This window comes from Mastomys coucha, unplaced genomic scaffold (assembly GCF_008632895.1).
Source record: "Mastomys coucha isolate ucsf_1 unplaced genomic scaffold, UCSF_Mcou_1 pScaffold1, whole genome shotgun sequence".
Classification (NCBI taxonomy): Eukaryota; Metazoa; Chordata; class Mammalia; order Rodentia; family Muridae; genus Mastomys; species Mastomys coucha.
The window spans coordinates 28,962,808-28,974,276 of NW_022196891.1; the positions used below are offsets into that span (position 1 = coordinate 28,962,808).

Genomic DNA, 11,469 nt, shown 5'->3' on the forward strand with positions numbered 1-11,469 from the left:
CACACGCCCCCCAGAAGTGCTGTATCTATCCACACACGCCCCCCAGAAGTGCTGTATCTATCCACACATGCCCCCCAGAAGTGCTTTGTTAATAATGCTATTCTTTTTTTGTGCCTAATTGACACGGGTTAGATGAAATATCAGTGGCTGTATTTAATTTTTTTCTATGCACTTTAAAATTTAATTTAAGTGTGCTAAAAGTGCATATGATAAATACTAGAATACAGAGCAGAATTCCTTATTCAATTTGTACTTTTGCTAGGTAATTGTTGCCTATAAATAGGAATTATTTTCTACAGAAAAATTGAAAGAAGAGAGTCAGTTGGTCATTAGTCCCCTAATTTCGGTCTATGTAGACTTGAGGTTTTCACACTGTAGCACTGTGCCACAGAGTCTCCTGAACAGTGAGTATGGCTCTATGGTTCCCACCTCCATGCTGGGTCCCTAAGGCTGTGTGTGGGTCACCCACAGCAAAAGCCACAGGTCAGGGGTTGACTGCAGAGGAGTAGGTACTTGATTGCTTACAAACAAAGATGGTCTTTCTATAGCCCATGTGCATAAGATTAACAGTTAAGAGGAAATCCAGTGTGAAGCTTGAGTGGATTTTCCTGGCACAAAAAGCTCAGTTGCTTTAGCATGATTTAAGATGTGCCGGATGTATAAAATTAATCAGAGCACTTTAGTACAGAGTCTGGTGCCTCTGCTCTTTTTCTTATTTTAAATCAAAGAACCGTGTCACAGAGCAGGCTGACCTCGAACTTGGAGAGCTCTCTTCCTGCCTCTGTCTCCAGAGTGCTGAAGTTAAAGGCGTGTTCGAGCATGCCTGACTTTTTCCCTCTAATTCTTTTAAGGACTCGGAGAATCTGTGCTACGGCTCCATGGAGCAGTATTTGCCTAACTTGTGCAGTATCCTGTGTTTGAGCTGCATCACCAGGGGAAAAATAGTTAAAACTAATCTTGTGCTTTTCAATAGGATGTATATAGTAAATGATAAACAACTACAGAATTTTAAAATTCTCTTTCTCAATAATAGAGTGACTTAAAATTTCGATTTTAGTTGATATGTTCACTAGTAGCCACAATAACTAAGTGTCTAAATGAGAACTTAGATCAAAATGTTGGAAAATCTCTTCGGTCCTGGAGAATGTCCTTATTATTCCTCAAATCCCATAAACACTGAATCTGTACATTAGTATTATTGTCTTAGTGCAAGAAAGAGTTTGCAGTAAAATTCTGAACTGTGTGAGGTGCCTACTGGGTATTCATACAGGCCAGCATTTCAACTTTTCTCCTAAGAGAAAAGTCTCTTTGGGTCTTTGTGAAGATGACACATTGTCACCAAGTTTAGCTTCCAGATTACAGGAAGTACTGAGGCATTAAAGGTAGAACTGTGTCCTTAGGAGCAGGGTAGCTCATGCCGGCTTATCTACTTCTGGTAAGCACTGAAGGAAGTGGGTGAGCCTTAGAGGAGGCAACTGTTTAACAACTCTGTCCTTAAGAAAGACCTGAGAACTTGCCCCTGCTAGGGTGAGAGGATGGATACTGTTTATAAGGGGCATAGCTCCTGTCCTGCAGCTCCTCCTGACTGCATGCTGCGTGTGCTTCTCCATGCAACTCCGTGTCCTCCCTGTGTTCTCCTTCTCCGGCCTTGGTTCATTGGTCTTTTCCTGAATGGAAATCTCCAGAATCGACTAAATACGGCAGTGCTAGACCTCAGCAGGGAGCTTGAGGCATGGTTCCAAGACCTTCAGAGTGTTGCCTGTGTATTTACTCACAGGTCAGTACAGTTTGGAACTTAGTGAGGCTGCAGATTTGTTGGTGAGTCCCACATTATTCTGAAATAGTGCTTTCAGAGTAAGCTCTTATCTTCTGTGTGGGGTTCTTTGGTGGTGGTTCTTCTTCATTCAATAGCATGCTGGTTTTGGAGATCCTGAACAAACCTGGAGCTGCTGCTGCTGCTGCTGCTGCTATGCTTGTGGCCCAGGGGCCTCTAAGGAAGGTGATACTTTTACATATAACTCATGTTATTTGATACTTCAGATATTTTCAATAAAAGATAGTATATAGCAATTGTTTCCCACCAGCTATTAAAAAATGAAACTCATCCAGAATGCCTGTAGCAGAGATCTCTTTGAAAATTAACCCACAGTGTCAGGATGTAGGTCAGTGTTAGAACTGGCCTAGCATATGCAAGGCTGTAGGTTCTACTCTCAGGACTGCAGAAACAAAACAGTCTGCTCTGAGGATTGGATTAAAGGTTCATTTCTGTGGCCTCCCCCTTCTTTTTTGGGGGGACAGGATAGGGAGCAGTTGGAGCAGGGTTTCTCTGTGTAGCTCTGACTGTCCTGGAACTCACTCTATAGACCAGGCTGGCCTCAAACTCACAGAGATCCACCTGCCTCTGCCTCCTGAGTGCTGGGATCAAAGGTGTGAATTCCCTTTGACTGGATAATTTTTGCATTAGTGTCAAACTTGAAGGTAGAATTGTAGGGGTAAACTGTGTTATGCTCCAGCTGGGTAAATGATAGCTGTTTACTAATATGTACAAGTGACCAATTACTACAGAATCCATTTTGTAAACCTTAATAACTCTAACAAAAACTGCCATTATCTGTTACATGTTACAGCAGATTAAGGAGAAATTGGGAGGCAAATAGACGACTGTTAATCTGGAGTCTGGGGCTCCTGAAATCCTCTCATGTCACATAGCTCATTAGTGTTGATTGCATAGGAGGGCCAGCACTCATGGGGATACCTCTCAAGGAAGCCCGATAAGATTAACGGAGTATTGGATTCTCCAGGGACAGGCCTGCTGACACCTTTGTCTAATCTGTTTCTGTTCCCTTAACTCCATTTCTGAGCTTGAGGTGACAACACAAACTCTTCAAGACTTCAGGTTCCCCTTCAGTACAGTGCCACAAAGGACTGGTTTGTCATAAATATAATCTTACCCTGCCCTGCCCTGTGATAGAGAATAGTGGCTTGATGTACACTTGGATCTGTTGAGGGTGTCAAAGGCCAAAATGAACACAAGAGCTGCTACTTAGAGGAATGGACACCTGCAGCTTGCCCTACTTTGGAGCAGCTATGCACTGCCTTCTGGAGCTAGACCCATCTAATCGCTTGCCATACCCCTGATTAGAAATGCCGGTAGAGTTAGCAGCTCATTTGGCCTTCCTTCTCTCTTTCTTAGAATTAATTAGTCACTCAAAGACTAGTTTATGGATGCTACTACAACTTGATCTAGTTGGATATTCTGTCTCATTCTGAATGATCCTCCTAGCTGACCAGTAAAGGATTGGAAATCATGTCCAAATGTTCTCGTTGGCCATCCTGAATTAGGCTCTATTGAAATAGATCAAAAATAGCTGTGAGTCTCAGGCTGAATTTTTCTTAATATTATACTGCTGGAGATTTCCTGTAAGGTGCAAGTACATATTGTTTCTATGAGCCAGATGTTGCAAGCCTTGTAGAGCTGTTTGCCCATGTATTTCCTTGCTAATAGTATTGCTTGCTCTGATTTTAGTTTGCCGCCTAATGCCTCAGTAAGCTTCTATGTGTGGATATGCACGATGTCTTTCTTAAGAGTGGGGGTGATACAGAAATGTGAACTATTTTGGACAGTAGAAGGTGCTCATTGCTTGTCTGGAGTGCCAATTATTAAAGGTGTCAACTTGTAACCAAACTTTTTTCCATCATGACCAGTGGTTAGATTGGCACTCAGTTGGTCAGGGTACCACTGACGGGAGCAGTCAGTGAAAGAAGTAAGTGAACTGAGTCTAGTAGACTGTATTCTGTTATCTTAAGTTTTACATCAACTCAGGAAATTCTTTGTGTTTTATATTGAAGGAGATTTGAAAAACAAGTACCAAATACAAATGTATCCTTTGAAATTATGAAGTTTAACTTTTAACAAAATAGCATTCAGTAGAAAGCTTGTATCTTTTCTTAATTTCAGCCTGTCTTCAACAAATGTGACTTTTTATTGTCAGTTTTCATTTATATATTAGAACTTCATTTTTAAGAATAACATTCAGAGTAACTTTGTAAATGAACACCTTTCTTTTATTACTTTTGCAACTGATTTTCACCATTTTTCAGCTCCAGGCATTGCGTTACCCCTCGTTTAAGTTATACCCAGGAGGCTTTTCTTCACCTGTTCTCTTTTTATACTTCCTACTTGATATTTCACAGCAGCCCATTTAAAGATGTCTCTCAGAAGTTGAACAGCTTCTATGGAGTCATCAGGGAGGTGGCTATTTGATCTTTCTACTCAGGACTTTGTTCACTTACCAGTTCTTGGCGCATACAAACCCAGATAGTAGCCTCGTCAGCATCACACTTTATCTGGGGCTCCAGGCTAGTAAGAATGAGTTTGTCACTTAAGGAACGATGGGACTTGAACACAGGATGTCTTGTTCACTGTTAATCTTAGTGACTGATTAGTCTAACATGGAAGACTGAAAGGGACAGTACCCTTATTTTGTCCGTTGCGATTGCTAGAGAACCTGGTTATCAGCTTAGCAGAGCTCATCATCCATTTACACTCCCTTGGAACACACTGGGGCAATGCTGAAACAGTATTGGGTAGGGATTTGGAGTACAGTGCTTGCTTCAGTGAAGAGTGACTGGGAACTGGTTTATGCATTTTTCTTCAAAGGGAGACATCCTTAGCCTATGGGTACCTGCCTGAAATACTAAAGGAAGTCTTTTGGTGTCTAATCTCTTTAGCAGGAGGAGCAATCTCAGAACTGCTATGAAGACCGTGAAACCCTTGGTTGTTCTCACTTTGTCGTCAGGTAGCCTTTGAACAGTGTGGCCAATCATCTGAGATTGGCTTTAGTTGAAAACAAAGGCCTCTGCCTCCCACCCAGGAGGTGAAGGAGTGGATTTTATGTTTGAATGAAGAAGTGAATTATGGAAGAAGAGCACACGTCCCTGCCTTCCCTTTCAAGCATAAGTCCAAATAGGCTCTCAGGAACGAGGATGCGTGAAGACGTCAGGAGATTTGACCCGCTTCAACTTCACAGGAGGTTGTGTTGCTGGTGAAGAATGCCCGTGTTTTGGTCACCTAACTGTTGAAGTCACATCCTTGGACATGTTATTTCCCATCTCCTGTTTGCCTTCCATCCTCAATGCATGTCCTCGAGTGACTTGTTCTTTTCTGAAAATTTGCTTCCAGTACCTAGGAACACTGATGCATTTTCTGTTTCTTTTATTCATAATTTTCCCCTTCCAGATGCTTCCTGTGTTTCTATATTGTGTATAAAGGTTGGGCGGAGAAGCAAGTGCTGGAAAGATTTCAAACTCACAGGAAAGGAAGGAAGATAGAAGGCCCCTCTCACTCTGTCTTACCGTAACCTTTGCTCAGGAGGCTGGGCTTTAGAGAATCAGGGGTTTCCCTTGCATTGCATGTTTTCCAGTATCATATCTGTTTGAATAATCATGATTTTTGGATATGATTAGTTTTATCCATCTCCAGCTAAGAATCATCAATAGTTTGTGTATTACTTTACCTGTGTTGACTTCCAGAGTTAGAAACAGAGCAAGGTGTGTTTCTCTACAAGGTTCTTTTTTATGGGGGTGGGACACTGTGCAAGGACTGACATGAGACCCCCCCCCCCCCAAAATCAAAGCAACAGCAGCTCACTTCAAATCAAAGATCAGGTTTGTTTGTTAAATCATTGCCTATGGAGAACCTGTCCCCGGCAGCCATTGTGTGTCCTTTCCTGGAGCCTCGTCCCTTTTACTGTCTTTTCACTCACTTCCTTTCTGTGAAAGGTTGCTTAGCTTTTTACCCTTCTCTTTCTCACTCTGGCTCTCTCTGCATTTGCTGTTCTTTTAATAAAAATAGCAAATTGAATGGATTTGTACAATAAGTGTTTGAAATTTTCTGAAAATCCAAAGTCAGGAAGCCAAGTGTGCAAAGGGTTAGTGCCGCCTTTGGTATAGCTTTGGCTTGCCCGGGCCATACTCTGTCTGCACGGAAAGGAGGTTTAAATGCTATGCTAATTGTGAAATCTCTATCAGTTGGTGGGGGCTTCTTCAGTCAGCCAAACCCATTGATGACCTGTACTGTGGGGTAGAGGTGACGGGGACACAGCAGTGTGTCTCTCACTCCTGTGCTGCTTCCTAAGTGTGAGTAAGTTGTGATTGGTAAGTGGCTCACAGGACATTTTTATTTGTAGACATTCCCTCTATGTCATGTCTCTGTACAGCACACCGCAGTGGTGTGCAAACTGATCCAGGGGTTTCTGCCTTCCCCGTGTGAAGTGGCTTGATTTTCCTCCATCTGGATGCCAATGCTGTGTCCATTTCCATTAAGGAGCTACTGAGTAACCAGCTCAGACTCTGCCAGATTGTCTCTGGCAGCAGCTCCTAATAATTATTTATGCTTTTGGAATCTTTTCGTCGACTTCTAGAACCTTCCGTCCGCTTTTGGCTTGGATTTTTGATTTGTGTAACGTATGTCTGTTTCCTTCTTCCTTGCTGTCATCTTCCCTGCCTCTGTGTTGTTTCTTAAAATGTTGTGTAGTTTTGTACAAGATGAGCCTTAGCCTTGGGTACTTCTTGCTAAAGCTTTAATGCTTTGTAAATAAAAGTGGATGTTTATTAAACCACACGCACACATACTTGTCTGTAAGCACAGCCTGCTTCTGGAACCTAGCAGCCATCTTTGTGTTTGTACAGTAGAAGATACGTGTGGATTTTCGAGCTTTCTCTGTGGTCATTTGGATCTGGGAAGGCCAGGGAGTTGGCGTTCTTCTGTTGTACAAACTAGAAATAAATGATTTGAGCCCAAAGCTGATGTTAAAGGAAACAGTCACATAGGGATTTCTCTTCATGCTCTTATAACCCCATATACGCTTTGAAGACCCACCATGCTAGGCATTCTGGGAAGTTACAGTAGTGCACCCTAGAGGTTCTAGCCTTTCAAGGATCTTCATTAGTCTAAATACAGTTAAAATTCTTCCTTGTTAATCCTATTCTCTGATGAAATAACTTTAGCATCGATACAGAATAGTCATTATCTCATTAAGAATAAGATGTCTCAGAGACTCCAAGTGGTATAGTTTTCATGATTACCAAATCTGTCTGTTTACTACTCTGTTCTGTCACTAAGAACCCATCCTTAGCATCATAGCCGTTTCATAGCAACCTTCATTGGTGCGAACAATGAGCTCCTCTGTGCTGTGGGGTAAATAGAGCAGACTAGAGTCAGGCAGCATCAGTCATCCTCACACTAGCCAGGTCCTGATTCCCTTAGAACAGGACGAGCTGCCTCTGCTCTATAGCGTCCTCACTTGCTCCTTTGGAAGGGTGTGTTGGACTAAATTCTCGCTCACATGCCCTTTAGTTATCTCTAACCTCGCCTGGTCTCATACTTGTGTGTAGCTGAAGCTGACCCGGAACTTGTGATCTTTGTGAGTGCTGGGAGAAGGGCTGTGCAAACGCCCAGTTTGTGTGGTGATGAGGATCAAACCCGAGCTTCACGAATGCGTGGCAAGTATGCTGCCACACTCCACTGAAGCTTTTTCTTTTCTTGAGACGGGTCTCCGAGTTAGCCTGTTTGCCCAGGCTAGCCTTGAATTTGCCAGCAGTCAGTCCTGCCTCCTTTCAGGCTGCTGTCACCATACCTCGCTTTCCATTCCTCTGAAAGTCTGTACAAGGGATGGTAGTTAACACTGGGAACGGGGCTTTCCGGTGCAGCGTTCAAAGTGACCTTCCTGAAATGGGTAAGGGGGGAGTCACGTGACTCCAGTCCAGAGTTATCTTTTTATTTTTATTTTTTCAAGACAGGGTTTTCTGGTTCCCAGACAGCCCTGGTTGTCTGAGAACTCGCTCTGTAGACCAGGCTGGTCTTGAATTTACAGAGATCCACCTGCCTCTGCCTCCTGAGTTCTGGGATCAAAGGTGTGCGCCACCACACCCAGCCAGAGTTATCTTTTTAATAGAGGTGGTTTAGGAATATTTGTAGTAAATTATTCAAGATATTCAAATTAACATCCTAACCCAACCTTGCCTCACCCCTTTTGTAAGATTGGTTTTTGTAAGATTTGATCAGATTTACTATGGGACTTTGAAACTCTCCCGCAGTTTGGAAGGGAGGGAAGGAGTTAGCTTATACACCTGGGGTAACATGGGAATTCACTTCAGCTTCTGAGGTCTTTTCCTTTTTTTTCTCCTCAAGCCTGTGGGTTTAAGTTCATTAGGAAGTGACAAGAATTGCACCCTGGAAGATGCCCTGGCAGGCTTAAGCAAGCAAGCTTAGAGAGTCAAGCGGCAATATTGTAAAAGTCTTTTGGCCTGTGGCCTCGCCTGAGAATATGAACCACACTTCTGTACACATTTGTGCATGTGTCTGTTTTGCTGACAGCTACACATTCTAATCTCTCAATGTTCAGGGCTGTTCCAAGCTGGAATGCCTGCTAGTAAAATACTTACTGGGTCATGAAGACTGGGGCCATCGTTTTTATCCTCAGGAGTCTGGTATTGATAACCTATCTGCCAACCTACCTGTTGACGACACAAACACAGGAGGACATCCCTGAGGAGATAAAACGAGCTGTGGGGAGAGTCATTGTCAATACCACAGCATGCAGTGTTACATGTGGCCCCGGCTACAAGGAACAGACCGACTGTGAGGTGGGTCCTGATGGAGTGAGGAGGGACTGCAAAGTCCAGCGTTTGGAGTGTCTGACCAACTGGATCTGTGGGATGCTCCATTTCACCATTCTCCAGGGGGAGACATTTGAGCTGAACTGTCTCAGCTCAGGCATCCTGGAGTCGGGGCAGAAAGGTTTCCGCTTTACCTGGAAGCTTGCTCGGGGCATCATCTCTATTAATGATGAGCTTTTTAAACCCTTCAAAGCCAACTCCCCCTTCCTACTGTTTATACCAGCCTATGAGTATAACTCTGGGACATATCGATGTGATGTGGAGCTGCTAAGAAACTTGAAAATTGTCAAGAGGCTCTATTTTGGGCTGAGGGTCCTTTCTCCAGATTTGGTAAAACTAAATTTCCAGGAGTCCCTTACTGAGAATCAGAAGTTGATAGACGAAGGCTGGGAAGTTAATCTGGACAACGAGTCTAAGCCTCACCTCCCAGTGTGGCAAAAGAAAGTGACATCGGCCTTGGGCATAGGGATCGCAGCTGGAGTGGTTGGCGGTGTGTTGGTGAGCGTTGTTGTCTTCAGAGTCCTGGGAGGCAGCAGGAACCTCAGCAGCTTATAATGCATGCCTTCCTCCTGGGAGGCTGGCTGCCCAGGAAGCCCAGCTAGCTTGTATGTGAGTGTCCTGTGCCTCTGATGGTGAAGTGGCAAGAGAGGGCTCTGAGCCAGAGTTGGCTAAGAGGCTGGGAAGATGCAACCTCCTGGTCGTTTAGGGCAGCATCCACCATCGTATTCAGGTTTCCTTGATCCTAGGTGCTCAGTAGACCCACTGCAGGCTCTGCTTCTGTCCCTAGGGAGAGTTCTGTCTTCCAAGGTTTTTATGCCAGGCTTCCCGGTGTGTGTGCTGCTCACCCCTGCTCCACCTCTCTGAACATTGTGTATGGACCAGAATGTACTTAATCACAGCCTTTTATTTGGGGAAACTTTTTATTTTTGTTCAATAAAAATAATTCACAGGAACTGTATGGCAGCCTAACCCTTTGTTATTTTATGTAAAATTTCTCGCATGCAGAAATTGACCCATAGTTGTCCTGGCTCTCATTTTCCTTGGGTTTTCTAGAACATGGGTTAGACAGATTGCTTTATATGGCTCTGTGTTGGAAGGGTTATTAGCAGTGACATCTGAGTCAGTGGATAGACAGTCTCAGGCATTAACGGGTTCTCTGTCCTCCCTAGGTATCCCTCAGAGCTCAGTATTAAACTTATGTCCTGGCAAAACACTGACTTTCCTGTGCTCATCTGTTTTGCATTTTTGTGTTCCTGGAAAGGTGAAGTGTCCTGTTTCTCACAAGCTCTGAGGTCCCCGAAGGAGGACCGCTGCCTTCATTTCTCTTGAGGAAGTCCAGCCTTAAGCCCCTCAAGGGTCATTCGGGGGAGTCTGAGGTAATTGGCTTATAGAACCCATGGGGGAAAGGCTCCTGGACACCAGCTGAAAGCAGGAGAACATTTTTCCTTCCTCCTCTGTAGCTGCAGGAGTGCCAGGACCCAGAGCCCCCGTGCTGCTCTTCCTTAGCTATGCCAGAGTCACCTGGATGGCCCCAACCCAGACAGGCTAATTCAGTTCAAATTATAATCAAAGGATGACTAGTGTATGCTTTTTCAAAGGTTTGGGGACCCCAGGATTAGTTACATTTCTGTTACTATGATAAAATACAAGAAAAGCGACCTAGGAAGTTTATTGGGTTTACAGTTCTAAAGGACAGGGTCCATGATGGCAAGGTGGCAGAGGGCTGAAGCACCTGCTGTGAGCTCATTTCTCAAGTCAAAAGCAGGAGGAAGACAAACGGCAGAGTCCACCCCCAATGGCATATCTTTCTCCATCAAGGTCTCACCTCCCGTACCCAGCCACCAAACTAGGAACCAAACACTCAAATGCTGGAGGCTCATGGACATCTCACTCACACCACCACCCCACCCAGACTCAATATCCAAAGTCATCACAAGAATGCTTCTAGATGGTAGATGTGTGAAATCATTTGATAATAGGCAGGAACCATGACTCTGTGTGTGTGTGTGTGTGTGTGTGTGTGTGTGTGTGTGTGTGTGTGTCAGGGGCTTGAGGTCAGCCTGGGTGGTTGTTCCTCAGGTGACATCCACTGGGGAAGGGGGCGTTGTTTGTTTGAGACAGGGTCTTTGGCTGGGACATAGGACTTACATATAGAAATAGGTTGGCTGGCCAGTGAGCCGTGGAATACACCTGTCTCTGGCTCCCCAGTGCTAGGATTACAAATGTGCATCTCCATACCCAGCTTTTTATGTCCAGCTGAGCTTTCTCCTGCGTAGCCATGTGCCTTTATCACACCCAAGAAAACCAACAGCTGCCAGGCTTATATCCGGCTTCAGTTCAGGTTTCCATTTTTAAAACCCCTAAAGCTTTTTAGCATAATCTTAAAATCCAGTATCAATGATTCGTGTGCTCCATTTGGTGTTTCTCTCTTTGGTCTCTTAGCAAGTCCTTCATGTTTCTCATGCCATCGACGCACTGAAGAGTCAGGCTTGTCCATTGTCTCAGAAACTATCCCTCAACCTGGACTTTGCCATGTCCTTGTGATTGGGTTCATGAGGAATAGCTGTTCAACACCGAAAAGAGCCCTACACAGATACATACATACTGTATCACACCAGGAGGCGGAGATGTTACCCGTCTGTCACAGCCTCATCTTTGACACAGGTGTCTGAGGGTGGCCCAGAGAGATCCCCTGAGGTAAGCCTTTTGTAAACTGAAGTGCTGGGTTTGGGGCCTGTTATGTCTGTCATTCAGTCCTAAGCAGTCTGCCAAAACATTCTCATTGTAAAG

The 11,469-nt window shown here is 44.3% G+C and overlaps 2 protein-coding genes across 3 annotated transcripts in view; both read left to right on the forward strand.

Annotated features, from left to right (window-relative positions):
• The window catches only part of Rbbp5 (RB binding protein 5, histone lysine methyltransferase complex subunit), a 30,255-nt gene extending 22,892 nt beyond the window's left edge, over positions 1-7,363 (forward strand). Inside the window, exon 14 of one of the 2 annotated variants that reach the window (XM_031382321.1) lies at positions 4,732-7,363. In XM_031382321.1, coding sequence (XP_031238181.1) covers positions 4,732-4,760 — 29 coding nt within the window. In that variant the 3' untranslated portion in view covers positions 4,761-7,363. The remainder of the gene's footprint in view (positions 1-4,731) is intronic. The other variant, XM_031382327.1, reaches the window with a different exon arrangement.
• On the forward strand, positions 7,230-9,648 carry Tmem81 (transmembrane protein 81). Its single transcript, XM_031382342.1, has 2 exons — positions 7,230-7,320; positions 8,406-9,648. Exon 2 carries the CDS (start codon positions 8,452-8,454, stop codon positions 9,232-9,234), a length of 783 nt encoding a protein of 260 aa, XP_031238202.1. The 5' UTR covers positions 7,230-7,320; positions 8,406-8,451; the 3' UTR covers positions 9,235-9,648.
• The last annotated feature ends 1,821 nt before the right edge of the window (positions 9,649-11,469 follow it).